Here is a 27,695-nt window from a genome sequence, read left to right as displayed (position 1 = left end):
AAATTGGTTGGATTGCGTTTTATCCATTAATATTCGCAATATATCAGAATTACACTTGGATTTTATTAAAATGATAGAAAACAAGAGTCATTTATTCCAAAATCTTACGTACAAAGAAGTGTACAGACCAGGGGAAGAACGGCGAGAGGGTGGCCGCGGAATAAGATGGCGGGAGAACCACGTGCATCTTGTAAAATGAAGGATGATGACTTCCCCTACATCATGCAGAGCATCTGCTAAATAGATGACACGCCGGTTACTACGAGTCTAGTTGCCCTCAGCCTCGCGATGCAGGCGAATCGGGACTAGGATCTATACTTTCTCCGTTCTCCAGTGGAGTTTTTCCACCCCTGCCGGATAGAGGAACTTCACGATGAGACGGCAGGCTCTAGAGCTGATCACGGGTCTGCTCGTGGTCCAGCTGCTGCTGCCCTTGCCGGATCAAGTGAACGCCGTGAAGAACCGATTGAGGAAACAACGATCTAAGCCGCAAGAGCACCAGGCTCATCACTCTCAGCAGCCTGGCAACAATTATGATGAATATGAATATAATTACGAGAACTACGACGAATACGAGGACAAGAACGGTGAGTATTCCGTGAGTGCTCCAAAAAATTAGACTATGTAATAATAAATAAAAGAAAGGAGAGAAATTTTTAATTTAACAATATCTTTTTTTTTTACTAATTTCTTCTATGAGGATACACACGTTAGACAACATATTTAAGATTTTTTTTTAAATAGATAATAGTGATTAGTATTACTATAGAATAACGACGAGTCTCGATTCCCACCTGTGCGAAAAATCAGATAACACGCGATATCTATAAAGTATTTGATTTAATTTCTATAATCCAAATTAACACCAAATTAACAGAATTAAGATTGTTTTAAATAAAACTGCATCTTTTTATTAAAATTAAGTTGAAAGATTAGAGGAAATTCTTACTTTTCAAACGTCTTTCAGACTTTGTATCTTTTATTTTGTATATTTTTTGTCTTGTTCAATAATATGCAAAATTCTATTCTATTCTATAATTATCATAATAGCAACGTAATTTTATCTAAAAATGAGTAAGAATGTAGTTATAAATGGAGAACAGTTCTTCGACAATTGTCTCGAACCGCCGGAAGGCTTGCGTCACAGATTAATCTCATTAAGGCGCCGTATGAAATAATTAATCTCTCGTTTTAATCAGCGCAATCTAATTAATACCATTTATTTCAATCTATTAATTGCAAATGCAACTTACTACGACCCACAGCTAGAGATAGCTTCCGGATTAGCTTCTACTTCCTTGCGGATGTTAGAGCTATAATATGTTCCGAACATATGGACTTGTGTTAAATTTGCACGATTATTGTTGCAATAACAATTTTTCGCAAACAATAATAATTTTTTAATCTTTTTCGATTTAGTAACAATAAGAATATTATCTGTTTAGAGACTACAACAATGTTACCATCACTAATAATACCATCAGATGCCACGCGACTTTCAGGTAAGCGTGCGAAAACGTTTTACACATTATTATTATAATAATACAATAAAAATTATTATGAAGTTATTTTCGATAGTTGTTAAAATAAATCAATTATCATGAGCGATGGCATGTAATTATTTAATATAGGATGGTCCGAAACACCGACCGAAACACTCTTGAGACAATCAGAACCTACACACTTACCGGCTCCTACGCAATTTTATGATCATGGTATGTGTGGAGTTAATTTAAAAATTACTTTTTATAATAAAAAACGAAAGAAAATAAGTAGATGATTAGAATAAAATACTTTTTTAGTCGCGTTCTGTGATATCTCAATTTTGATTATTTGCATTCTACAGATTTAGAGGAGACCAGTCCTACATCTGAACGGAATTACTCAGTAAGCACAACTATTTGGTAATAAAAAAAATTAAGGAAATCGGATTCTGTAAGGAATAGTGATTGTTACGTTTCTTTTCAACAGGTTTCACCTACGGAAATTTTACCGGGTGAGAGTAACATATATAGTTCTGTAGCGCTACCAGGACCACGAGTAAGTAATTGTTCGTAAACTTATAATTATAATAAAGTTATCTAAAAAAATGAAAATTTACAAGAAAGTAACTTACAAATTAGGGTCAACCTGGTCGACCTGGAGATACTGGTCGTCCCGGTGATACGGGATTTCCTGGACAACCCGGTACGCCTGGGACCCCAGGGCCACCTGGACCTCCAGGACCTGTACCTGATGTATAAGAAGTTTAAAACTGTTTTTATTTTTTTATCATTTAAATATACGTATAAGTCATTTATTAATAATCTATATTCAATATGTGTTACATAATTTATATTAATGTATAATAATTTATTATTAACATACCTATAAATGTTTATAATAATAGGTATCTCTATATTATCAACAATTGGCTTTGTCTCAAGCAAATGAAGATAAAGGCCCGACAGGTGCAGCGGCGTCATTGTATGGACCAGAAGCATTATCTTACATTCAAGCGCAAGTAGGCCCGATGGGTCCGCGAGGCCCTCCAGGTAGGCGATAATTCTTTTAATAATTTTGTTTAATCTTATCTAAATAATTTTTTTAAAGTAACAATTGATTTAACAAATTTATCCAATTTTATTTAAAGAATATCGAAATGTCATTTAAAAATAATATTATTTATCGTTCGATCTAGGTTCGCCTGGTGCTCCTGGTCCTCAAGGTTTTCAAGGTACACGAGGTGAAACTGGTGAATTGGGTTCCCCAGGTCCTCCTGGCATGCCAGGTCCTAGAGGCTTGCCAGGATTACCCGGAAAGGATGTAAGATTATTTTTAAGTAATTTTATATGGATTTAGTTTGTTTCTTTAGAATAAATTTAGGTTCTCCTACATTTATTTAATTTGATTCGCAAGTTATAAATATATATAAATAAATATATATTATATTTAAATAAAATATTTAATATTTTATTGATGACAGGGTATCAGTGGAGAAGATGGCGAAACCGGTCCACTGGGATCGCCTGGTCCTGTGGGACCACGTGGTCCTTCAGGAATACCTGGGCTTCCAGGGTTAAAAGGCCATCGTGGTTTCCCAGGTCTAGACGGTGCTAAAGGTGAGCAAGGAGCTCCTGGTGAAAAAGGATCCATGGGCTCGCCTGGGCCGATGGGGCCAGTAGGACCGATGGTATGTAAATATTATCATCTGTATCACGGAATCTGTATATACTTAAATTTTAATAAATTTATAAAAATATATTGTTTAGTCATGAAGTAAATTTTAATGTTAACCTGTAACTGCACGGGCGGGGTCTGGCTGGACCGCTGGACGCTATTTTTGTATTTTCTTAGTTATGCGAGATATTAGTTGTGTGTTTATTTATTATGTACTCTAAAACTTACATATCTTACATTACTTTTAGAGAAAACAAAAAAAACTTGTGGGGATCTCTGTAGATCCCGCCTGTGACTATGTTACTAAAAATAACGCGCGTACTTAAAGGTTAAGAACATATTAGAAATCATAAAACATTTTTCTGCGCAAATGTTGGTTATTGCTGACGCAGGGTCCAGCAGGGCCTCGTGGTGAAAGAGGTAGGGAAGGTTCACCGGGTCCTCCTGGATTGAGAGGCCTTGACGGAATTGCTGGGCCGCCTGGACAACCCGTAAGTCAATTATTCAATTTACACACAATTTAGAGATTGATCAATTAAGGTATACTTCAAAGATCTTTGAGAAATTATAATTCTTTCTAGATGTTCATTCATCTTAATAATGTTTTCTGTTGATTATGTTAATAAATGTATACTTATCACGTTTATTTAAATATACTAATATACTAATATATACTAATATACTAATATTGTTTGTAGGGTGCTATAGGAAAACCTGGCTCACCAGGTTTTCCAGGAAATCCTGGAATAAAAGGTGATCAAGGACCACAAGGGCCAACAGGAAGCCAGGGTTTGCAAGGTCCGCGAGGTAAGACATTTCAATTCTTATTTAAATAAAGTTGCTGATTTTTTTATAAACATATGTTATATTGAGAAGATAATTATATTTATTTTTTCGACTTTAATTAATATTTTATAACAAAGGTGAAAGTGGCCGCCCAGGACAACCTGGTGAGACTGGTCCACAAGGTCCTCAAGGCAAAGATGGAATTTCCGGTGAGAAGGGAGTCACTGGAGCGACAGGACCCATTGGTTTGCCCGGATTTCCAGGTGCTCGAGGTCAACCCGGAACACCGGGTAATCCTGGTATCCCTGGCGCTAAAGGAGCACCCGTATGCATAATTAGCATACCATTCAAGAACTGTAAAAATTACTTAGATTGTATAAAATTTTGGCCATTCTTGCAGGGCCTTCCTGGTGAAAGAGGTTTTAAAGGAGACGCTGGAGTGAAAGGTGATGCAGGAATGCCTGGTCCGCGTGGACTTCCGGGACCTACCGGGAACGAAGGCAAAAGGGGCAAGAGAGGAATACGTGGACCAATCGGCGCTGCGGGGCCTACTGGAGAACGTGGCGCACCTGGAGCGCGTGGTCTTCCTGGCTCGGATGGTCCTGTCGGGCCTCAAGGTATTGCTTATTATTGTAAAATTAAAGTGTCTTTAAAAAATTTCAAGATGCTGCTGTAAATACCGTTACATATTTTGCGTTTCTTTATTAATAATAATTTGAATATTTTGTTTTGTTATTCTACTTTTCATGAGAGTTACAATTAGAAAAAAATGTTTTTAAATAATATAAAAATATACCAAACGGTTAAAATAATAATACCAGAAATAATATTTTAATTTATATTTTTTATATTTTACTCACTCTAAATTTTAGTTTTTAACTTTAATTTTTGGTTAATGATAGAATTATTTAATAATTCTGTTGAGTTGTAACAAAATCTATACTTTATTTTCCAAAGACTCAATAAATAAAATATAAGTAAAAACATAATAAATAAAGAAAAACATAATAAGTAAATATAATAATAATTACAAGTAATCAAGATTATGGTTAAATAATAGATTAAATAATTGTCAGGGCAACCTGGTGATCGTGGTCCTGCCGGAGCTGTTGGACCGAAAGGCACCGCTGGAGATCCTGGACGACCTGGGCCACCAGGATTACAGGTATATAGTAATATTTCATCATTATGTTTTGTAAAAGTATTATAATCGAAGTATAACTATTGAATAAAAATTTCAGGGTGCGCGTGGTTTAATGGGTAGGCCCGGAGCTCCCGGAAAACCAGGTAATCCTGGAGAACGTGGAATTCAAGGTGCGGATGGCAAGCCTGGAGAACAAGGGCCGCCTGGACTGCAGGGTCTACCAGGACCATTAGGACCAACAGGAGAAAGAGGATATCCTGTAATTATTAATTCTTCATAATAAAAGTATATAATAAAAGTATATACACTAGCAAATATAATCTAATATAACTTAAATATGAAAACATTCTCATACACAATATAAAAATGAAACGTAACAATATGAGTATCAATACAAATTTTAACATTGCATTATCTCTAATTTTACGATAATTTTTTAAACTTTTATTGTATTAGGGAGAACGCGGAAAAGATGGTGAGCCGGGCAATCCAGGTTCGCCTGGTCCAAGGGGAGATACCGGTAAAGAAGGGGCTCCAGGGGCACAGGGTCCACCAGGTCCATCGGGAAGTGACGGCGCGCGAGGTCCTCCGGGACTCACCGGTCCTAGAGGTTTTCAAGTACGCAATGTAGAAATATATTGCATTTCTCATAGTGAGAAGGCTGAAGCGATGTAATTTATCGTGCAAATAAAACATGCGCTTGTTCACAGGGTCTACCAGGAGCCGCCGGTAATCCGGGTGTTCCAGGCAAGGACGGAGAAGCGGGAGTACAAGGACGTCCCGGTCCGCCGGGATTAACCGGCAATAGAGGCGAGAGAGGACTTCCGGGAGAAAGAGGACTTATGGGACCCCCAGGACTTATGGGTCCTAGAGGAGAAACGGGAGCACAGGGTGCTGATGGTCTCATTGTATGTTGTTATTATTTTTTATCTATTTATCTATATTTATCATTACATATGGAACATATATAAAAAGCGTTCAAAGTTACAACAAAAAGCCTATGATTAAAAATAAATTTAATCTTAATCTATTTCTTAATTATAAAAGATTTTGTAATATGTCTAATTTTATTTTCATTCTTTAAAATTAGTTTTAATAAAAATGACTTTTTAAATTTAAAAATAACTTTATATTTACATTAAATTTACGAATTGTTGATTTGATTCGACAGCTTTGAACACTTTGTATGATAGCGTGCGACAGTTCGTGTATATCACTATGATAGATATGAATTTTATATATTACATTCCAGGGTTTACCAGGACTTAAAGGAGATAAAGGAAGTTTTGGTTCGCCGGGACTACTAGGACTTCCTGGTGCGAGAGGATTATCCGGAGAACCTGGACAGAAAGGAGAGAGGGGTACACCTGGACCAATCGGCCCCGAAGGTCCATCAGGTAGTATTTTATGTTACTTATACTTAAATCAGTGATATTTAAATTTATGTGTAAAATATTAATATCAATCTAATATAATAATATTTTGTCAAAAACAATTTTATTAATAAATATTAATATTTTTTTCTTTCAATATCACAGGACATATTGGAGAGCGTGGTCCACAAGGAGAAGTTGGACCTCCTGGCCCTCCCGGGGAACCAGCAGAACGAGGCGATCCAGGTCCTCCTGGTCCTATTGGTGAGACCGGAGCACCTGGAAATCCAGGAGAAAGAGGACCTCATGGATTACAGGGCTCGCAAGGTTTTCCAGGTCCACAAGGATTAATCGGACTTCCTGGTTTGAAAGGCGATCGCGGATATCCTGGCTTAAAAGGAGAACAAGGAAATCTGGGACTGCCTGGTAATAAACAGATCATTCAAAATTGTTATAATTAATAATAACATGATTGTTTATGAGATATTTTGTATTCTTGTTATATATAAATATATACATATATTTAATATAATATATTATGTACTAATACATAATAAAATTATTTTTTATGTGTACACAAAATATGTAAATTACAATGATTAACAGGCAATCGCGGCGAAATCGGATTACCTGGACCTATTGGACTCACTGGTGCTAAGGGAATTAGAGGCGAACCTGGTGCACGAGGCGAGCCCGGTTTAATGGGCCCACCTGGTATCACGGGACATGTTGGACCATCAGTAAGTCATTAAATTCCGCGAATTGTATTAAATTTTACTAAACAGATGTGAATGGTATATGCTGTTATAAATAAATAAAACATCGGAGACTAAAGAATAAATAAAGTATTGGATTTAAAATGTTATAGGGACCACCAGGAAATGTGGGACCACCTGGTGCTCCTGGATTTCCGGGTATTAAAGGCGATTCAGGCGATATTGGACGTCCTGGAAATCCAGGTCCAATCGGTAACCCTGGTCCACCTGGAATAGACGGAATTAAAGGCGAAAGTGGATCCCCAGGATCTCAAGGACCAATGGGTCCTCAAGGACCTCAAGGTTTACCCGGCGAGAGAGGTTTACCAGGCTTACCTGGTTCTGCTGGTCCTATAGGAAATAGAGGATTACGCGGAGCTCCTGTAAGTAAAAATATGTAGTTATACTTGAAAAAATTTGTGCAGTTTTATAGTTAATTATATTTTTATTATATCTTTATTATATTATATATTATTAACATATAGCATATAAATGCTATATTTTTTAAATAATTTAATAAAAAAATAATTTATTTGTATTGCAGGGTGAAACAGGACAACCCGGAAAACCAGGAGCGGAAGGTCCATCCGGACCTCCCGGATTAATAGGTCCTCCAGGTTCTCCTGGTCATGTAGGAGAAGCAGGACCAGAGGGACCAATTGGAAAACCAGGACCACCGGGTATAGGAGGCCGACCAGGTGACAAGGGACCTCCTGGGGTATCTGGTGCTGCAGGACCGTCAGGTCCTCCTGGATTACCAGTATGTTATGACTTCTACTTTCTTTATCTCTTCCTATATAAATATAATAAAGTAATAATATCATATCAGTAATAATTTATTTGTTCCTATTAATAGGGACCACCTGGATCCATTGGACCTACCGGACTCACTGGAGAACGTGGCTCGAAAGGTGAAACAGGACCGCAAGGTGTGGAAGGACCACAGGTAATGTACTTTCAGTTAAATTAATGTAACTCTAATAACTTAATTAATTAAAATTAATTAAAAATAAAAATAATAGATTAATTTTAATTAAATTAGTTTTAAGTCTATTAAAAAAAAATTTCTTTATAATATAACTTACATATAAATTTAATCTTGCATATATATATTATAATATTTTTAGGGACCACGAGGAAAACCTGGCCTAACGGGTCTCGAAGGTGCAAAAGGGGATCGCGGAGAAGAGGGGCAGAAAGGAGCCAAGGGACATCGGGGATTTACTGGTTTGCAAGGATTGCCCGGGTCTCCTGGTTTAGTAGGAGAAAAGGGTGCATCTGGTCTGCCAGGACCTCCCGGTAAAGACGGAGAGCCAGGTATTAGAGGTAATCCTGGACGGGAGGGTAATCCAGGACCTATCGGACCTGCGGGAAATCCCGGACCAAGAGGTCCAGCTGGGGAAGAAGGTCGCCATGGGTCACCAGGTCTTCCAGGACCACCCGGACCACCTGGTCCGCCTGGAGAAATAGGTTTCGGCTACGATGCTGCATCTCTAGCAGCACTTATAGGTATGTTTCAATTAACTCAAATCATAGTGTCGAGATAATCTAATTAATTAACAGGTATTATATAAAAGATGTCTAAAGTCATCAGAACATCGGAACTAAACGTTATTATAGATTTTTTATATTATTTAAATTCTTATATCTCTAATATATTTAAAAAACTGAACTAAAAAATATTTAATAAATTATAGTAAATTATAATAAATTATTATAATGTTAAAAACATTATTTATTGTAGGACAAGGCCAAACTAAAGGACCAGATCCACTTGGTGATGAACCACCAAGAATATTTGGTAAAGATATTACTGAAAAGGAACGAAGAGAGTTGCTTTTGAAAGCGTACGAAAATCTAAAATCGTCGTTCCAAAAATTGGTGAAGCCGGATGGTGAAAAAAATTCGCCTGCTAAAACCTGTCGAGATCTATTTGCTGCTTACCCGGACAAATTATCTGGTGAATCTTAAGCATCATAGTTTATAAAATTATAACTACTGTACTTTCTGTTTATTTCGATTTTTAAATTTTGTTTTTTTGAAATAAAAAATGTAAAATAAGTAAAATAATATATAAAAATATTAAATATATGAAAACTAATTAAATTCCTTTGTAGGAAAAATCTGAGTTAAGAAAAATTTTAATTAAAAGTAAATATTAAGAGTGGCAAAAGTATAGAACTAGTACATTTTATATTTAAGAGTAAATATTAAGAGTGGCAAAAGTATAGAACTAGTACATTTTATATTTAAATATTAAAATTAATATAAATTTATGCATCATTAACAGGCGAGTACTGGATTGATCCAAACGAAGGAGATATTCGAGACGCGATCTTGGTGTATTGCGATGCCGAGAAACGTGCAACTTGCATATTACCGAATCCATCGCGTTCACCAGAAATGACTCACATTACTGATCAACAGGAGACCTGGCTAAGCGAAATAGATGGCAGTATGAAGGTTACATTATATTCTACATACTTCCTTTAATTTCAATTTTTAATTTTCACAACAAAAAATATAAATTACAATAATGAATAAACTTTCTTGACTATAACTGGCAAATTTATTAATGTATTAACACATTAATAAATTTGCCAGTTATAGTCAAGAAAGTTTATTCATTATTGTATTTTATTCACTGGCAAAGAAAATCTCCTATTTGTTGTTAAAAAAATATAAAATTTTTTAGTAGATAAATATTTATAAAATAAATTTTAATTATTGCATTTAGATTACATACAAAGCGGACAGTAATCAAATTAGTTTCTTGCAATTGCTCTCCAAACACGCGAATCAGAACATTACGTATCACTGCAAAAATAGTGTGGCTTACTTCGATTACGAGAAAAAGACGTACAGAAAGGGCCTGAAGTTTTTGGCTTGGAACGACGTTGAATTAACACCACGAGGCAATCAGCGTCTTAGATATGAAATGATAATGGATGAATGCAGGGTAAGTCAATTTACAATACAACAATGTCTTCGATTTGATTTAACATAGCTTTTTTAAGAGTAAATTGTACATTGTCTATTATGTAACATTAATTAAAATGATAATATATAATATATATCACATGTTATCATTTTAATTAATTTTATAAAATGTAACGTCGATAAAATAAGTAAATTTAAGACCATATAAAATAACTAATAACTTTCAAAAAAAAAAAAAGATGCCAACAGTACGCGGTGTTCCCAAACGGTCACCCATTTAAGTACTAACCACGCTCAATGCCGCTTGACTTAAGTGATCGGACGAGAACTTGTAGGTTTGGCGTGATTTGACCGTTGACGAAAGTATCTTTCTTAGGAAGAGAAGATACACTTCTTCATCAACTTTCCTGGTTATTATTATAATAATTATATATTTTAATAAATATAACATGAAAATTGTTATTTCATGTTACATTGTCATGTTACATTTATTATTACAATATATAATTATTATACAATCAATAATAATACATTTATTATAATATAGATAAACACACCGAACATACAAGTTCTCGTTCTATAACCAGGAAAGTTGAAGAAGTGTATCTTTCCTTTCTAAGAAAGATACTTTCGTCAACGGTCAAATCACGCCAAACCTACAAGTTCTCGTCCGATCACTTAAGTCAAGCGGCATTGAGCGTGGTTAGTACTTAAATGGGTGACCGTTTGGGAACACCGCGTACTGTTGGCATCTTTTTTTTTTTTTTTTTTTTGAAAGTTATTAGTTATTTTATATGGTCTTAAATTTACTTATTTTATATCGTTATAATTTTTAAATTTTACATGTCATTTCTAACTTTATAAATAATTATAGTTATTTAATAATTGGCTAAATTTGACTTAAATTATATCAAAATACAGACGTTTGTTTAAATTTCACAACACTAAATATACGTTAAAAAAATAGAATACACACACACACATACATACTAGGCAATAAAACATTATGTTGCTTTACATGTGTTTTGTATTCGTAGTTCCATCAAGACCGCTGGGGTAAAACTATCGTCTCATATGAAACGGATAAACCCGTAAGACTTCCCATCTTAGACGTGGCTTTGCGAGATATCGGGAAACCCGAACAGAGTTTCTCCATTGAGATCGGTGCAGCGTGTTACGATTAAGACAAAGTACGACATTGCGATTGTTATCTCATGCCTACAACACCGCCGTCTTCCATTGTATAATCCTAAAAAAAGAATTGTCTTCCAATTTTAAGGAGATAACTGTATATTAATTTTATCTCAAGTGGCAATTAAAATGTGAAACGTAATTAAACATTACTTTACAAGTGGCAATTAAACATTACTTAACTTAATCTGTAATAATTTTACGTCGCTATTTTTTACTCAAATTTTCAAGTAGTGAAAATAATTTAGGAATATTTAATAAAATTATCTCTAAGTTAATTATAGTATCTTTTCTTTCTTGGATGAACGCAAAGTTAAATTAAACAAAAAGATATGCAATTTGAAGAAATGTATCACTCGGATATTTTATAATATATATACCAATTAGAAAAATTCTCAGCGTACTTAAATATTACCCAATCAAGTATTAAGTGTCCAAATATTGAAGTGTAAAAGTATTAGCGCGACAACTATAGATTTAGTTTTATACTCAACACGCACAAAGTATTATTGTGTACATAATAACGCGTAAAAGAGTCACGGTGGTCTCGCTCCGCGCGTACTTGGCGTGAGACACTACCGTGTCTCTTGATAGAGAACATATTTCATTTATGTCATTGTTATTACATACAGCTATTTAGAAAAAATAAAATTGTGCATAATCAAAGTTATATTAATTTTATATTTCTATTCTAGTCCCCTACACGCAGAGATCTTTTGCAGCGCGCATTTCTTTTGTCAATTTGTAACGTTTCACATTTATTTCTTCCTGTATTAATAATATGTTAATGGACATAATTCGAGTATATTTCCTTTAACTAGGAAAAGCGAAGTTCTTCACAGTTATTATTTCATTTTTCGTTTTCCTTCGCCTTTCTTTAAAATGTATAAAACATGTGCTTGCTTCATTCTTAATAATGTAAAAAAGAATGTGCTGAAAAACCGTATTTATTACCTAGAAGCGTACATACAAAAATATGAACATACAAACTACAAAGAAAGAAATATGAACATACAAACTACATTATCTGCTGAATAAGTTCCATTTAATCATGAATTCCGACGCATCTATAGTTACTGTTGGCGCATGCGTGGATGGAACTTTCCTCGTGACATCAAACACACCGACCAGTGCTGTATCAAAACAATTTCACACCTAAGAATGAGAACGAAATGTGTGTAGTCGTATAAAATTTACGTTTACAATTAGGTTTCTGAGCTTCTTTTTATTTAGTACCGTATTGAGAAATATTGAGAAAAATAGTATTAAAATATATTTATATTATTCATATCTAAATTATAAATTATTTGTTATATATACATTTTTAGCACTGTTAAAATATATCGTAAAAAATATTACGTTAATAGAGACGACATTAAAACTCGGTAAAACCTCTTTCTATTTTTTATATTAAGTTATAATTGTGATACAGTATTAAACATTATATACCATGATTGTACAAATTATATAAATTATGTAAGATACACAATTTATAATTATAATTTATAATTATATTATAACTTTTTGTAACATAATAAAACAATGTTAAGACTACATATATCAAAACGGATAAACTCAGTGTCTGGCTGATGTCATCCTCTGCTATTCATGGCATTCGTGCCGCGGCGATACTTGGTGGCGAAAGGGAGCAAGGAGCATGACACGTCGCGGCCGGCGCGGCGGCAGGGCTCCCTTACTTCAATCAACTCAGTCGTGCTCCAACCGTTTGCGTTACGCGTAGTGCCGTTCATCGTGAGGTCCGTGAGGAACGCGATCGAGATCGTCCCGTGACGAGCGAGAGAGAGACGCGAATCCGCGAAAGTCCAGGGCATCAAACGTCGCCGCCGACGATATTAGCTCGCGGTTAAGTCGGATTCCCAGGTACGAGTCTCTCGAACATCGAAATACACGTGGCAGTGTTTTTCGTTACGACCACGCGTCCCGCTAGACGCCCGTGCCTTCCTTCTTCCGTTTTATCGATCCCCATAAAGCCATTTTCGCGCCCAATCTTTCCGACGGGCGACGCGGGCATGGGGGTGAAAGAGAAAACCGGTTGCAGGTCGCGGGTTAAAAGATTGACGTTGGTCTATTCGAGCTTGTCTGCGAGTCGCCACTGACCCGTGAATGAAAGCTTTTCGCCGCTTATTACCGCGGCGTCAGCAGCTCATTGTGTTCAATCGTTATTGCCCTTGGTGACGACACAATTATTTGGACGTTTCGGAGCGGCGCTATTTATTAGGACGATATTAGATCCGTCGTTTTAAAAAAGTTTTGCTAATAATGAAAAAATATTCAATTTTATAAAAATATTTTGTATAGCATAGTATTGTACAAAAGTTTAAGTTGTAAATATTTAACATAATTTATAATTATAGACACAGATTTCAATCTTACAGTTTATGACGATTCGATTATCAATCCGATTTATAATTACAATTGAATAAGAGAGGTGTTATTTGAGTAATTACAGCACTAAAATCGCGGCAAAGTCAAAAAGTCGTGTTTGTGAAAGAAATAATGAGTTTGTAGAAGAAAAGAATAATGATTTTTTTCCCCTTTGACGTGACTTTAACGATAAATCAAATAGTCATATTTGACGACGTGATATTTATGTTTACCGGCTGACATTGACGAGTCCGGTTTTACATTGTGAATCAATAACATTCGTAAGTGTATTACGTACTAAAATAAAATTAGAAACGTGCAACTCTGCCAAATTCAACGAACGTAATGTCATAGAGAAGGTGTGGCTTATAATATCAATTTGTTTTGTCTAATTATCCATAAATAATCGATAAACCTCTGATTTTTAGGAAGGTATTGTTTCGCGAATAAAACGCGTGGTACCAACGTTTACATTTATTTACTTGTAAAATGAGATTGCAAACTTATTATTGAGTTTCAACGCGAATTCTTTTGTATTTCTTTTATAATTTTGTTCTTATAATTGTTATCACGTGAACAAGACGTATGTACAATTAATGACGTAACATTTTCCCGCAATTGTACACTTGTGTTAATTACATAAGAATGCGAATAATTGCTTTTCGCAGAAGCAGAAGCATGAACGGACCACTTTGAAATATCTAACATAACTCTGACGAAAGTTTGAAAATTATTGCGAATTCCGCAATTGTGGAATTGTCTGATATGTATCGCTCAGCTTTTCTTACCGATAGAATCTTTCTGATTGAAATATTCCGCTTTTGCGAAAATATCCCGCGATGTAGACAGCTGTGCGGCCGAGTGTCATAACGTGTCATCGAATCAGCGAGTGATTGTGATTAATTTTATCAACCGTCCGTAGATACGTAATCCAAGTGATTCACACATTCAGAAGTCGAATAATGTTTGTAAGTGCAAAATCTGTACCCGGAAGTGTCATGTTAAGACAATTTGAAATAAAGTGCTCTTTCATTAGTAGTAGAAATACTATAGATGAAGGTAACGACCAGTAAGGAACGAGTAAGTTCGATAATTGAAGAATTTGCGAATTTACTGTTTTCAAGGAACTTGGAAAAATAAATTAAAATTTAATTTTTACAATTTCAAATTACGTGTTTTTCTCTTTCTCGAGTTTATAAAATTTAATTAATTTATATTTTTTATAATACAAATTTTACTTGAGAAGCATATGCCACACAGAGAATTGGTGACGGAAGAAGAATATTGTTGAACAACACAAGTAGTTGTTTTATTTATAATTTGTCTAATTTATAATTATGTGACAATTAAAATTTGCAAAATACGATATTGTTTTGCAAATATAAGGTTGTTATATCAGTAGCTGTCTGCTCTAATGTCTAGTCACTCAATGGCATTTCTTATAACTGTTTACACATTGTAATTAAAGATGAAGGTTCATATTCCCGGTGTAACATTGCAGCGCTAAACAGATAACTCATGCACTCGGTTTCATGTTTTTTCTTATCTTGCGTCCGATGCTCATTGGCAAACAATAAAGAATTAAAAATGAAATAAAGAGATTCAGCGTTAAAAGCACATAGTGTCAACGAAAAGAAAGCTCTGAATAAATGTCTTGAAAATATTGCATTCGAGGTGGAGGTCGGCCGATGAACGTTAAAATCTGGCGAACTTATCACATTTTTTCGTATCGATTACGTTAATATTACATAATGTGACACGTAATTATATATCCGTCGTTTTTGTGATTTTTTAATTAAAAAAAAAATACTTTTTAAATCTTTTACAAAATTAATTCGCGCATTCGTGAGCAAACTATAATATAACTTTTTTTTTATAAATCGATAAGTTTAGAAATTCAACGATCCAATATTCGCTCGAACACTTGAGATAACTATTTTGATATTCGTCCATGCAGTATACATGTATATTTTCTGTACAATAATAATCAACAAGTACAGCAACAGTTTCAAACGTTCGCTAGTTCCAATTAACGTATCCTTTCAGAATATCTCAACTTACAGCTAACGAGATAAATTCATTAGTAACTTGCAGTTTCCCAAAATTTACAATCAATTCTCACGTATAGATTTATCACGTCAGCATATTATATCATTGCGCAAGTTCGGGCAATGTTGTTGACGGATGAAATATAGCAGGATATGCGCATTACGATAGACGCCAATACGGGGAGACTTTAGATCCTATGGAAAATTTACGAGATTACCGAAATATTGATTACTAAAATATTGATTAATCTTATTACTGTGAAATAGTAAATAATAAAAGAGGAATAAAGATATAAATAGCAGCAAGACAGAAAATAAGAACTTAATAATAGCTTAAAATAAAAATGCGGTTTTAAAATTAATTAGAATAAAAAATAGATAGAGGAGAAACCTGTGATACATGTTGCATCGTTTTCCAATTATTCTCGCTCTTTATCTTTCTCACGTGATGCTAGATTTATCAATTCACAGTTTTATTAACTTTGTGACTTTGATTCTCGTGGATCAGTCGATTCGTCCGCGACCCTTGACTGGGACATTGAAGACATCTTACGTAATTGAATTACACGGATTACAGAGTTTCATCTCTCTTCCATGCTAAGAAGTCCCAATTTTACTCTATATATAGTTATAGGAGAAAAAAAACACGGAAATATCTAAAACAGAGGAAAATAAATTTATTGGACGCAAACAAGAACGAAAAGACCAATTTCCGAAAATATTTTTTTCAAATATAATTGCCTCAAAGAGAATATAAGCTTTATTTTTCCTTGAGAAATTGACAGGTAAAACTTCACAGTAGAATTGTTCAGATTCCTCAGGTTCGTACCTGTTCCAGTTTAAAGTTCACATTGTCACTCATCCTTATTATAGTCCAGCACGTGGTCACGCGACACAACATTGCGCAAGCCCGAGCGACTCCGATATCGTAATTTAAATATAGAAATCACTGGTGTACGTGCTACGAGCGTAACAGCGGATGTCGCGTGTTTTTCAGGTATCCTCGTGACCGTAGGTATTCCCGGAGGACGGCACGTCGACGCGCGTCAAACGTGTAGGTGGCAAAGGTGGAGAAGCGTCGCATCAACCAACTTCGAAACCGGCGGGAAGACATGACGCAACGCGGCCGACAGCGAATCGATTAAACACCGAAAAGCGGGAAGCGAATCGGCCTCAGTCGCGAAGTCGACCGCCGCCGATCGATGAGAATCCACGGCTGACTGCGCCGAAGAAACGAACGTGCGAAAACCTTTCTTCCTCTCCGTCGGCACCGCGCGCACAGCATCTCACGTTCTCACACTGATAACACATTTGCGACGTACATTCGCGGTAAACGGCGAAAATGGCCCTCTTCCGGAAGTTCAACGGTAAGTGCTGGTCAATTGATGATTATTAACTGCATAACGAGCCGTGACTTGATCTAACTATCCCACATTTTTGGTCACATTATTATGATCTCTGGTTTTATCGATTTTTACTTTTATTATTCTATTTTATCCTATAAATATATGTATCCAATCTATTACCTTCATTATTAAATATGAAGATTCTTCGAAACTGGAACCATATTGTTTCAGTATTTATAATTGATATACTGGTTTCGTAAGCGCCATATATATGCGGTGTGTTATAAGTATGCAAATGTACCTTCGACTAATAAAGTCGTAATCCTACTTTCATACAGACATTATTTTTGCGTGTCTAAAGGACATGTATTTAATATCTATAATATTCGGAATATGTGAATTTAAAAACTGTACCGGTTTCAATTTTTCGCTAGTAAATATCGATAGGTCAGTGTTCAATATCTTCGCCAATATATATTGGCTAGTATCTCTGGGACTTCAGTAAACAAATTCCAAAGTCGCATATATGCTTTCCTCACAGTCAAATATAGAATAGAAATAATGAGACAAATGCATAACTGACTTGGTCACATAGAGGGAAAATGCAATTACACGTAGTTGAAGAGAATTGCAATTCGCCTCGTGTATCGATATTCCTTTTAATATGAGAGACACGTGTTTTTATTTGTACCAACATATTTTTTAGCAAAAATCTTATTCCCAGAAAAAAAAATTTATCTCTGTCTCGACATTATTCTTTGGAGGAGACTCTATGAAGTGATTTTTATAAATATCGTGCATTTAGCAGTGTGTCGATTTGCATTATTCCATTAGTTACAAGATTTCCTAAATGATAAGCATCATTGTGGAAATGATAAGCATTACATAATCGCCTGATTGCGCGCGGGCAATTCATGCAAAAATCGCAGGGATTGATAGCCGACGCATGATATCGAGCGACACACACGACTTCACGTTACCGAACGGAAATTCAAATTAGCAAACATTGCGCATCGTATTATGCGAACTCATACACGTCACGTACAATGCATCGGTATTTTTCCGACATAGCTTCATCCAAGCGCTTCCATCCAAGTCTTAAATTTCGTACAAACTATCTGTAACACGAGCTGCTGTTTTGCGACGTTCACTTTGCAGAAATAGACCTATGGAATAGGCACATTGCTCGTCCACGGTCATCTAACGCTGGCACATTTTCTGTTCTTAAAAAAATATATGTATGTATATAATACGAACCAATATTTATAGTACGCACGATTTATCAAAGTAGATCGATATGTACAGAGTGCGCCAGAAACATCGATCTAAATCTTTAACGATGATTTCTATTTGAAAAACTGTGAGCCAGATAATATAATGAAATTGAAAAGAGTCGATTTTTTTATTCAGGTTTTCTAAAATTGTATAAAAAGTCATCACACACATTTATGGTTTTTTGCTTGTTAAGATTTGAATTCTTTGACAATCTTAAATTAACATTTTTTAATTTTTACTTTTAGCAATAATTTTATAAGAAAAAAAATACAATTTTTTATTTTCTCTATCCCTTAATATTATATATTTCGACAATGTAATTGTCGTTTAATTAAAATTATTAAAAATAAAATTTAATTTTGAAGCTATAAGCTATAAGAAAGAATTTAGTTTTTTTTATGTAAAACATTTAAATTTAATTCAACAGATTTCTTATCAGCAAAATAATTGTAACAGTAGGTCTTGGACACACTATATATTTCTAGCTGTACGAACAGGATGTTAATGAGGTGAATGACTTACATTTAATGCGTACGAAATTGCCTGGAAGACTATGCCGTAAATGTGATCTTCCTGTCTGAATCTATATATATTTTCTATGAGATCTCTGTGTGAGTGAATGAGCGAAAGAGAGAATGTGTGTGTTAGTATTAGTGTGTTATAAATATTATTGTGATTCACATATGACCTACGAGTACGTAATTATCATGTACGATAAAAAAAAATTATATTATTCGGGGCGCGATGATTTAAAATATAGCTTGTTTTGTCGTTTTGCGTAATGCGTTACATATATACTTGCTTTTTTTATACATGCAACTTGATACAATTTAAATTGCAGCTTGCGATTTGTATTTGCATACGTCATTTCGTAGTCGTAAATAACACAACGTCGCGTACTTTTGTCGATCATTTAAATGTTCTCTGACCTTTGAACACACGTGTAGTTGCTCGAATCAATAACATGGAAAATATACGAATATTACGAAAATATCGCAAACAACATTAGAAAAAAATAGATACAAAGAAATTAGATATTGCATTGAATTATTCACTAAACTGTAATTCGTTAAAAAATTGATTATAAATAAACATAAATTCCTAATTACAAAGAATAATAATTGTTTCAATTAAATCAAGATTAGAAGATAATATACTAATAATTTTATTTATTATTGAAATAAGATTGTAAGTAGGTATAATCTTTTATAGTAAAGAAGTCTTTAATTTATTTTATAACTAAATAATATTAAGTTTTTTAAAGTAAACTTTATCAAATTGAATAAAACTTAATTTGTTACAATATTTATTTAAATAATAAATTAAATTTTAACAAAAATTTAATTCATCTACTAAACTACTTATATGATTAAAAAATTGTGATAAATTATATTTTATATTAAATTTTTATTAGAGAAAAATTAATTCCGAATTTATTGATAAATCTGTAAAACTGTTTAATCTATAAACGATTTATATGTCAGAAATACACCCAGGTAGCACATACGCGTTTCAGAAATGTTTTAAAGGCTGCGGTCCATTTGACGCTACAAATGCTTTGAAGCGTTCTTCTTCTCCTTCTTTCTTTAATGAAAGAAAGGAGAAGAGGAATGCTTCGTAGCATCAAGTGGACCGCAGCCATAAGCGTTTTTCCGAAACGTTTTATAACCGATTTCTAGAAACGTTTCTCATGAGTAAAAATGTCCATTCGAAAAACGTTCGATGGAACGTTTCTTTTCCGATAAAACAACGTTTAAAAAACTATTATAGAAACGTTTTGTTTTAATGATAAAGACATTTAACCCTCAAATGTCACCCGGGGTCCAGCGGACCCCAGACCCTTTAGAATGATATATTTTTAAATGTTCCCGCCAAATATGGAGCTCATATTTATTTATTTATTATTTATTATTTTTTTGATTTTGGAGCCAACATTTTAACTGTTGGCGATCTTAATTTTTTATACTATGTTGAAATTGAAATTTTAACAATATAAGCATTTTATTCTCTTTTCTAAGCCTTGAACAACATTGAAAATAATTTTCATAACTAAATATCAAAAAATCAATAAGTAAGGAGACATTTTTCATGCTGGGGTCTTTTAGACCCCATGTGTCATTTACGAGATTCTTGAGAGGTGTGGCATTTAAGGGTTAAAATTCCTACTTTTCACGTCTTTTGAACGTGTTTATGACGTCTTTGAGACATGCGTGAGAATGTTCTAGAAGCTTTATGCATATACCATCTATGACGTCTATTCTTTTTCGAAGAAATTCCTGAACTGGTGCACATTCGTGCAATAAGTTAAAGTGAAACAAAATATACTTGTCTCACTCTAACTTAATTGCATTACTGATGTGCACCAGTTCAGGAAGTTCTTCAAAACGGAACACATGTATAAAGGCCAATTCCTTTTAGTGACACAAGTCGACACAAGTGTCGTTCTGTCTTTGTTATTCATTGAATGCCAAGAAGGATAGAACGATGTTTGTGTCGACTTGTGTCGCTAAAAGGAATTGGCCCTAAATGTTCTTTCAATGGCCATGTTCAGCAGAACGTTTATTTTGCAACTGTTGGAAGTTTTTCTAAGCTCAGATTTGTCCGATGACAAATAGATTAAGACCGGTAGGACAAAATTAATTTAAGTAAATAAGTGGATATATGTGCATGGATAAAATAATTTATTTTGTGCAATAATTAGTGCAATATAAATGTTTCAAAAAAGGCTATTAAAGCTATTATATATATAGATAATGCAAATTATAATTTTGAAAAGAAAAATTTAACAAATAGGTATTTTTGTTAACTGTAGAAATGTAAAAAATACGTTTCTTAAATGGTTTCAAAAACATTTTTGTTCAAACGTTTTTTAATGGTTTTTTACGGTTATGAAACTATGTATATATACGTTCAAAAAACGTATATGAAACTAATATGTGCTACCTGGGTATATTGCTCATATCAGAATGCAAAAATAATATTAAACCAAGTCAGTTTGATCTTAACAGCTAGTGATTTAAAAACGTAAATATTGCATCATGCGACATGGAAATGATAAAAAATGTCTTAATGTATAACACTAAGCAGTGAGCTATCGATTAAATTCCCGCTCATCGTGCTCCGTAATTATCAACAATTCAATAAGACTACGTGCCATCATTAATATGAGAGAGAAGTAAAATTGTTCGATCAGGTACGCAGTTACGTATCATGACCTTCTGTATTTGCGTCAATGCTTTTCCTTGAACGGGATTCTCTTGAAATATGGTCAGGGTTGTCTGCGAGTATTAACGAATTGCATCTTAATAAGTACATCAGGATAATTAAGTTTGTAGTTTACAAAGTTTACAAACATAGAATATCATCAACCATGTGTTTCAGTGAGATACTATGCATATTGCATTATGCTTAAATTCTAATAATAGAAAAAAGATAATGCAATAATAATAAAATCATTAATACATTAACTTTATCAAAAATAAAGTAACCTTATTAAAAATAACAGGAATAATTTTATATAAGTTACTGCCTCAGAAAATACTCTGTTATTCTTATTATATCCTTATCTTGTTTTTTTATGATATATCACAAGATGAGCACGCACTTGCAGCTGCACTATTTTCGTTGGATATCAAGTACTTAATAGAACACAAGATGTTTATTGTCGAAGATATATCGTTTATTTTTGATTTAAGATTATTAGATATTATGTGCCGATTCAAAGGTCATTCTCGACTCTGCGTTATAGCGGAGCGGACAGAAATGCCTCGCGTTATACGATGTCCACTCTCGTATTATTCCGACATGATATATGTATATGTGACTACTTTAATAAGAAAATTAGTATAAGTAGACATTGCAAAAGGTTTAATAACTGTAATAGTAATAATGATGATTAGAATAAAACAATAATAATGATAACTTACAACTTAAAAATATCATATCCTCGTAAACTTATAATCTAAGCAAAATGTGACATTGGAATATATTTTAATAACAATTATAAAATTGTTCAACAAAAAGTCTTTTAGATATCGAATTATTTATTAAATCACACACTATTATAAATTGCTAATAAATTATTATTATAAGAAAAATATCGTAGCAAATCGATATAGTTATCCTACATGACTCTCTAGCAACAGGTATTCACGTGTGTTACAGAGAAAATCCCTCGAAGAGGGATCCTGGGGGCGATGATGTTCCTAGCTTGTATGTTTTCGTACGTCATTCGTACCAATTTATCCATAACCATTGTCGCCATGGTAAACACTACAAGCAAAGACGGTGCCGTCGGGCCAGCATGCACTAGGATAGCGGATATGAAAAGCAATAAGACCGTCGTGCTCAAAGATGTAAGTCTGCGCGTGTTTGTAAAATTTCCATAAATGAATGTATTATCAATCCAACGTAACTATTAATAAAAATATTGTGAATAATATTACATTATACATCATAGAATGCAATACGCTCACTGCACGGAGAGAATTTTTTGTTATATTTTACCCTTAAATTCACTACAAACTTGGGACAACTTGGCAACCAAGGAATTTTTAAAATATACAAAAGACCTTTTACAAACAACGTGGTAAAAATTACCAAGCAGATTGGTAAATTTTGAAAAATTATTGAAATTTCCTATAGATATATTTTAGTAAAATTAATCAAACATATTTTATATTTTAATGTAATAGATATTAATATTTTTTATTATGGTGGATATTAATCAGAATAGCTCGTATAAAATTCTTGGTGGTACATGTTGTCCCACAACTACCATGATTTCAGGGTAAATTTTAAGAGAAAATTCTCTCCGTGTGCGAGCATTTTTTTTTTATCAGTAGATATTTCTTCATGTAATATAGAGTTCTCTTATCGTAGAAAGAGCATGTCCCGCAACTATATAAATGTATTTTTGTTCTTACATTTTAGTTTGGGGAGCGTTTCGAATGGAATCAACATATCCAAGGACTGTTACTATCAGGATACTTTTACGGTGTTCTGCCGGCTAGTGTACCAGCTGGACTCTTAGCCGAAAAATACGGAGGCTCTAAAGTTGTGGCGTAAGATATTAAAATAGTTAAAATAAATTAATTACTGCCTAATCGTTTATCTACATGATTACATTATACTCACTTTTTACCTTCATGACTTTAGATTCGCTACATTGATACCCGCGGTATTAAATCTTCTGATGCCTTGGGCTGCTACTGTCCATTACGGTTTTGTTTTTGCACTCCGTTTTGTAATGGGATTTTTCGGAGTAAGCCCTAATTACTAATTAATCTATACGTCTTTTCTAATTGTAAGCAAGATTATTATGTTTAATAACATTAACATTATGTAAACCACATACATTTTCAAATCAGATATATAAGACTTCATTAAGAGTAATATATTAATTTATAGGGTGCCGTTTATCCCGCTCTCCATGCGATGATTGCCAGATGGGTGCCTCCTGGTGAGAAAGGCATGTTTGTGTGGACTATGCAAGGTACTATTCTTTTATCTCTTTATCTCTTTAATAGAAAATTTTCTCGAGAATATATGTATTCATGTGTACTGTTTTTTTTTAAAGGTGGTCCATTCGGAACCGTGGTAACATTCGCATTATGTGGCGCAATAATCAGTGCTTACGGGTGGACAACTGCATACTACGTTACAAGCGGGCTTATGTTAGTTTTTTATGCTTTGTGGGTATTTCTAATATACGATACACCGGAGTTGCATCCTAATATCACGGAGAAGGAGAAAACGTACATAAAAGAACAAATAGGCACTTCAGTCTCAAAACAAAAGGTATGATATACATTTGTCAAATAAAATATTAAATAATAAAAAAAAACAATATAAATAAGGAATAATTATAAAATAAACTAATGCTTATATCTTTTGTACAGGTCCAACTACCGGTGAAAGCAGTCGCTACATCTCTACCGTTCCTAGTATTATTGTGGGCCCACTTTGCAAACATGTGGGGTATTTATTTCATCGCTACAAACGGACCTAAATACACGTTGGAAGTCCTCGGTTTTAATATGAAATCGGTATTGTTCTCGTAATTTTGTTTTATGAAGAAACTTTCCAAGATTGTAATATTTTTATCTTGTCATTACTAAAAATGTTCCTAATATTTTATGTATAGGGGGGTGCAATAACTGGATTACCATACATAGCTAGACTAGGATGTGGAGTGTTATTTGCAGCGGCAGGCGATTATGTGCGAAGGAAGAAATTCTTATCTTTAGGCTGGATAAGGAAGATATTTATGCTTTTCTGTAAGTAATCTGAAACGGTTACGTCTGTCGTAATTTCGGAATTGAGACATTAAAATGTATGTATCTAGACAATTATTATCTAACCGATAATTCACAAATATGACTGTTAACAGCTCACTTGGGACCTGCAGCTTGTCTGATAGCGATGACATACGTGGGTTGCGATGCTACAACTGCGATGATAATGTTAATACTGGCGTTGGCCTTCAATGGGGCCGCCTGCCAGACTAGCTTACAGAATCACCAAGACTTGGCACCGAACTATGCCGGTTCCTTATACGGAATTATGAATACATTTGGCAGTTTCCCCGGATTCATCATTCCACCTATTATTGGCGCTTTGACTAATGAAAAAGTATGTTATTACTTTTCTACATCAAACGTTGAAGACATAAAGAAATTTTCTAGTCTTTGAAATTGCAAACTATTCGAGGAAAAAGTGCACATAAAATAATTTTATATATTCTTCATATTTTTATGCATTAATTTTGTTATTATACATAACTGTAGATACTTTTTATATTACTTTTTATTTTACTTATATTCTCTAATATATTACGTTTTATAGAACGGCGTGGAAGAATGGCGTGTAATGTTTTGGATATCGGCGGTAGTGTTTATATCGGCAACGGTCCTCTTTTGGTTACTTGGATCTGCGGAAATTCAACCATGGAACGATTCGAGTCAGGTAAAAGTGCCTACGCTTTCCGAAGAGGAGATGCAGATAAACGAAACGACGAAGAAAGACGACGCGGATAATACGGAAGCCGAGGAAAATGAACGTCTCTAGTAATTTAGGAGATGAAATAAAATGAAAAAAAAATGTGTGTATTCATGTCTGTACAAAAATTAATAGTTCAATGTTGGGAAGAGAGTGCATCTGAAATTGCAAAATTTGATCTCTGTTAAAATGTCATACTTTATATACGATTACAGACCAACGTTTGTACAGCTTCTAATTGTTAATTTGTAGAAAGATAATCGCTAGATTATTATTAGTACACCGAAATTTGGAACGAGAGAATTGAAATGGATGTACGGAATATTCGATATAGAATATTCAATTATATTATAATATATTTAAAATATTCGTGTTCCAGTTACAGATACACGTTGCTAGAATATCACGACATATCTTTCGTCTTAATTCGATTTACTTTTTTTAGACACGGAGGTATTTTTTCACTCTTTTTTTTTACTGTTACTATATAAGACTGTGAAAGCTGAAACTTAGATTTTATACATTTTACGTAATTTTCAAGCGTTTGTATCGTCTCGATTATTTAAGTATTTATATGATATTACGCTTTTGTCAGTCATACATTTGAGTGTGTCACGGTCGTGATCAGCTAATACCCGGAGGGACTATAGAACGTGGTATTCAAACAATGTAATGTATCGGCAAAATGTAAGAATACTCGGTAGTGCATTTCTTATTTCGTGCCAAAGTACACGTATGTTGCTCTCATTAAACACTCGACAAAACTGTCGATATATGCATCTAATGCTAGGTTGAGGAACCTTGGCACTGTCTTCGGGCCAATAAACGGTCGAGGTTACTCGATATTATAAATACATTACGATAGGTATATTTAAATCGTTATACATATTTCTTGCTATACGTAATGAACCCTTTGCGAGGTGATTTCATAACTGTGATAAATATTGGCAGTAATTTACGCACAACAGTTTAACCGCGGTACTTGACCCATAGTCTCGATTCTCTGAGACTATAAATCATGTACCATTTCAAAGGGCATCTCAAATACTTAAATACGAAAAATCTCGCTTTATGCAATAATTACTTGAACTCCATTGGTCGCGTATAACAAGAAATCTTTATATACCCTTCCCGTCGTTTACGAGCGCTCAACTGTGTACAAATGTGTAGTTGTAGCGATAAAAGCAACTCATCTTCTAATTTTCATTTATGAGGTGCATCCGTGAGAAAGGCGACAATGTCAAGCGATCGAATCCTTTGCTTCCAAAGAAAGACATTGCGCTCGTGAATAAGCGGAGAAGAAATATATTACGTAGATCGTGAGAAGTGTTACTTGTACAATTGTACATTAAAAATTGTACGTCCGCACTATAGGAAAATAAGAGATGCTAAATGTGTTGTTCCTACATTTTCTTTTTTTTTTTTTTAGAAAAGATGATTATTGTTCAAGTCGAATTTTCGACGTAATGTTCATCGTGCTGTCAATAATAATGTTACTACGAATTACTTTAAGATCTATGTGAAGCAAGTATTTAGCAATAATATTTGTTGCGCGTGTGAATTGTAAAAAATGATACATGAACATTTACAACTCGCTGTTTTAAAGTAAATTGAATCATAGCGCACATTTATGTGCGCCGTAATATTATTGATAATTAAGTTGTGCAGACGTGCATACTTTATTTATACAATAATACGTATATCTTTTCAAATCATTTCACTTTTCATATTTTTTTCTTTATATAATTTTTATGATTAAGTCATGACAGCATTTGTTTTATGAATTTCACATAGTGAAATATAGCGGATTTACACATGTAAGGAATAATCGAATATATTTTGTGCGATTTCATTACATAGTAATAAAGAATGTTGTGTATCCACAAGTGGTCAAATTTATTATTTGTTAAATTTTAATTAAGTAATTAAGTCTGTTGTTTTTTTTAGTTTTTAGACTAACTAACAAAAAAAAACAAACAGGTCAATCTAATACAATTATGCATGTTTTTTTTTATTCATGTCATCTAAATTTCTAAGAAAAATGTATTACGGTTATGAAAAAATGAGACGCACAAAAGGATATTTAAGGAGGCAAAGTTATATATAATACTGCTAGGAATAAAAGAAAAATAGCAAGTACAATGCGCGTACTAACTTTCTTTTATTACTACTACTGCTATTTACATTTATTTTTTATTTACATTTATTTTTATTCAAAAGCTACCATATGCTACTTACATCCCAGGTAGCAAGCACTCGTCATTTTGACGTCAAATGACGTCAAAAGACGTCAA

At 33.8% G+C, this 27,695-nt stretch overlaps 2 protein-coding genes, 1 long non-coding RNA gene and 2 pseudogenes across 5 annotated transcripts; 3 read left to right on the top strand and 2 right to left on the bottom strand.

The window, feature by feature from the left end:
• Positions 1-373: 373 nt before the first annotated feature.
• On the top strand, positions 374-12,018 carry LOC139776205 (uncharacterized). The gene is made up of 28 exons (XM_071712740.1): positions 374-587; positions 1,446-1,502; positions 1,632-1,715; positions 1,847-1,887; positions 1,972-2,040; positions 2,124-2,237; positions 2,390-2,534; positions 2,681-2,805; positions 2,966-3,172; positions 3,552-3,650; positions 3,858-3,966; positions 4,083-4,270; positions 4,346-4,562; positions 5,022-5,110; positions 5,187-5,348; positions 5,546-5,707; positions 5,800-5,997; positions 6,342-6,486; positions 6,628-6,888; positions 7,069-7,202; positions 7,331-7,600; positions 7,762-7,977; positions 8,074-8,163; positions 8,345-8,726; positions 8,962-9,177; positions 9,508-9,680; positions 9,955-10,176; positions 11,195-12,018. Exons 1-28 carry the CDS (start codon positions 374-376, stop codon positions 11,339-11,341), a joined length of 4,536 nt encoding a protein of 1,511 aa, XP_071568841.1. The 3' UTR covers positions 11,342-12,018.
• Positions 10,398-10,516, bottom strand: LOC139776221 (5S ribosomal RNA; annotated as a pseudogene).
• Positions 10,790-10,908, top strand: LOC139776220 (5S ribosomal RNA; annotated as a pseudogene).
• A 1,009-nt stretch (positions 12,019-13,027) lies between the features above and the next one.
• On the top strand, positions 13,028-27,287 carry LOC139776216 (sialin). Of its 3 annotated transcripts, none has more exons than XM_071712756.1 (11): positions 13,028-13,229; positions 16,779-17,148; positions 22,567-22,757; positions 23,335-23,465; positions 23,560-23,665; positions 23,812-23,896; positions 23,981-24,201; positions 24,303-24,449; positions 24,548-24,680; positions 24,794-25,035; positions 25,249-27,287. In XM_071712756.1, exons 2-11 carry the CDS (start codon positions 17,124-17,126, stop codon positions 25,468-25,470), a joined length of 1,503 nt encoding a protein of 500 aa, XP_071568857.1. In that variant the 5' UTR covers positions 13,028-13,229; positions 16,779-17,123; the 3' UTR covers positions 25,471-27,287. The 3 variants fall into 3 exon arrangements, with proteins under 3 accessions (XP_071568857.1, XP_071568860.1, XP_071568858.1); XM_071712759.1 differs by lacking the exon at positions 13,028-13,229 and adding an exon at positions 14,684-14,701; XM_071712757.1 differs by lacking the exon at positions 13,028-13,229 and adding an exon at positions 14,691-14,813.
• On the bottom strand, positions 15,367-16,782 carry LOC139776217 (uncharacterized). The gene is made up of 3 exons (XR_011719035.1): positions 16,611-16,782; positions 16,173-16,437; positions 15,367-15,976 (listed from the first exon to the last, which is right to left on the bottom strand). It is a non-coding gene; the product is annotated as an uncharacterized lncRNA (long non-coding RNA).
• Positions 27,288-27,695: the final 408 nt, after the last annotated feature.

The sequence above is a fragment of the Temnothorax nylanderi genome, unplaced genomic scaffold (genome assembly GCF_030848795.1).
Source record: "Temnothorax nylanderi isolate EJ_2023f unplaced genomic scaffold, tnyl_v1.0 TNYL_tig0114_pilon, whole genome shotgun sequence".
Classification (NCBI taxonomy): Eukaryota; Metazoa; Arthropoda; class Insecta; order Hymenoptera; family Formicidae; genus Temnothorax; species Temnothorax nylanderi.
The sequence above is the reverse complement of the archived record's forward strand: the minus strand, read 5'-3'. Positions and strand labels throughout refer to the sequence as shown.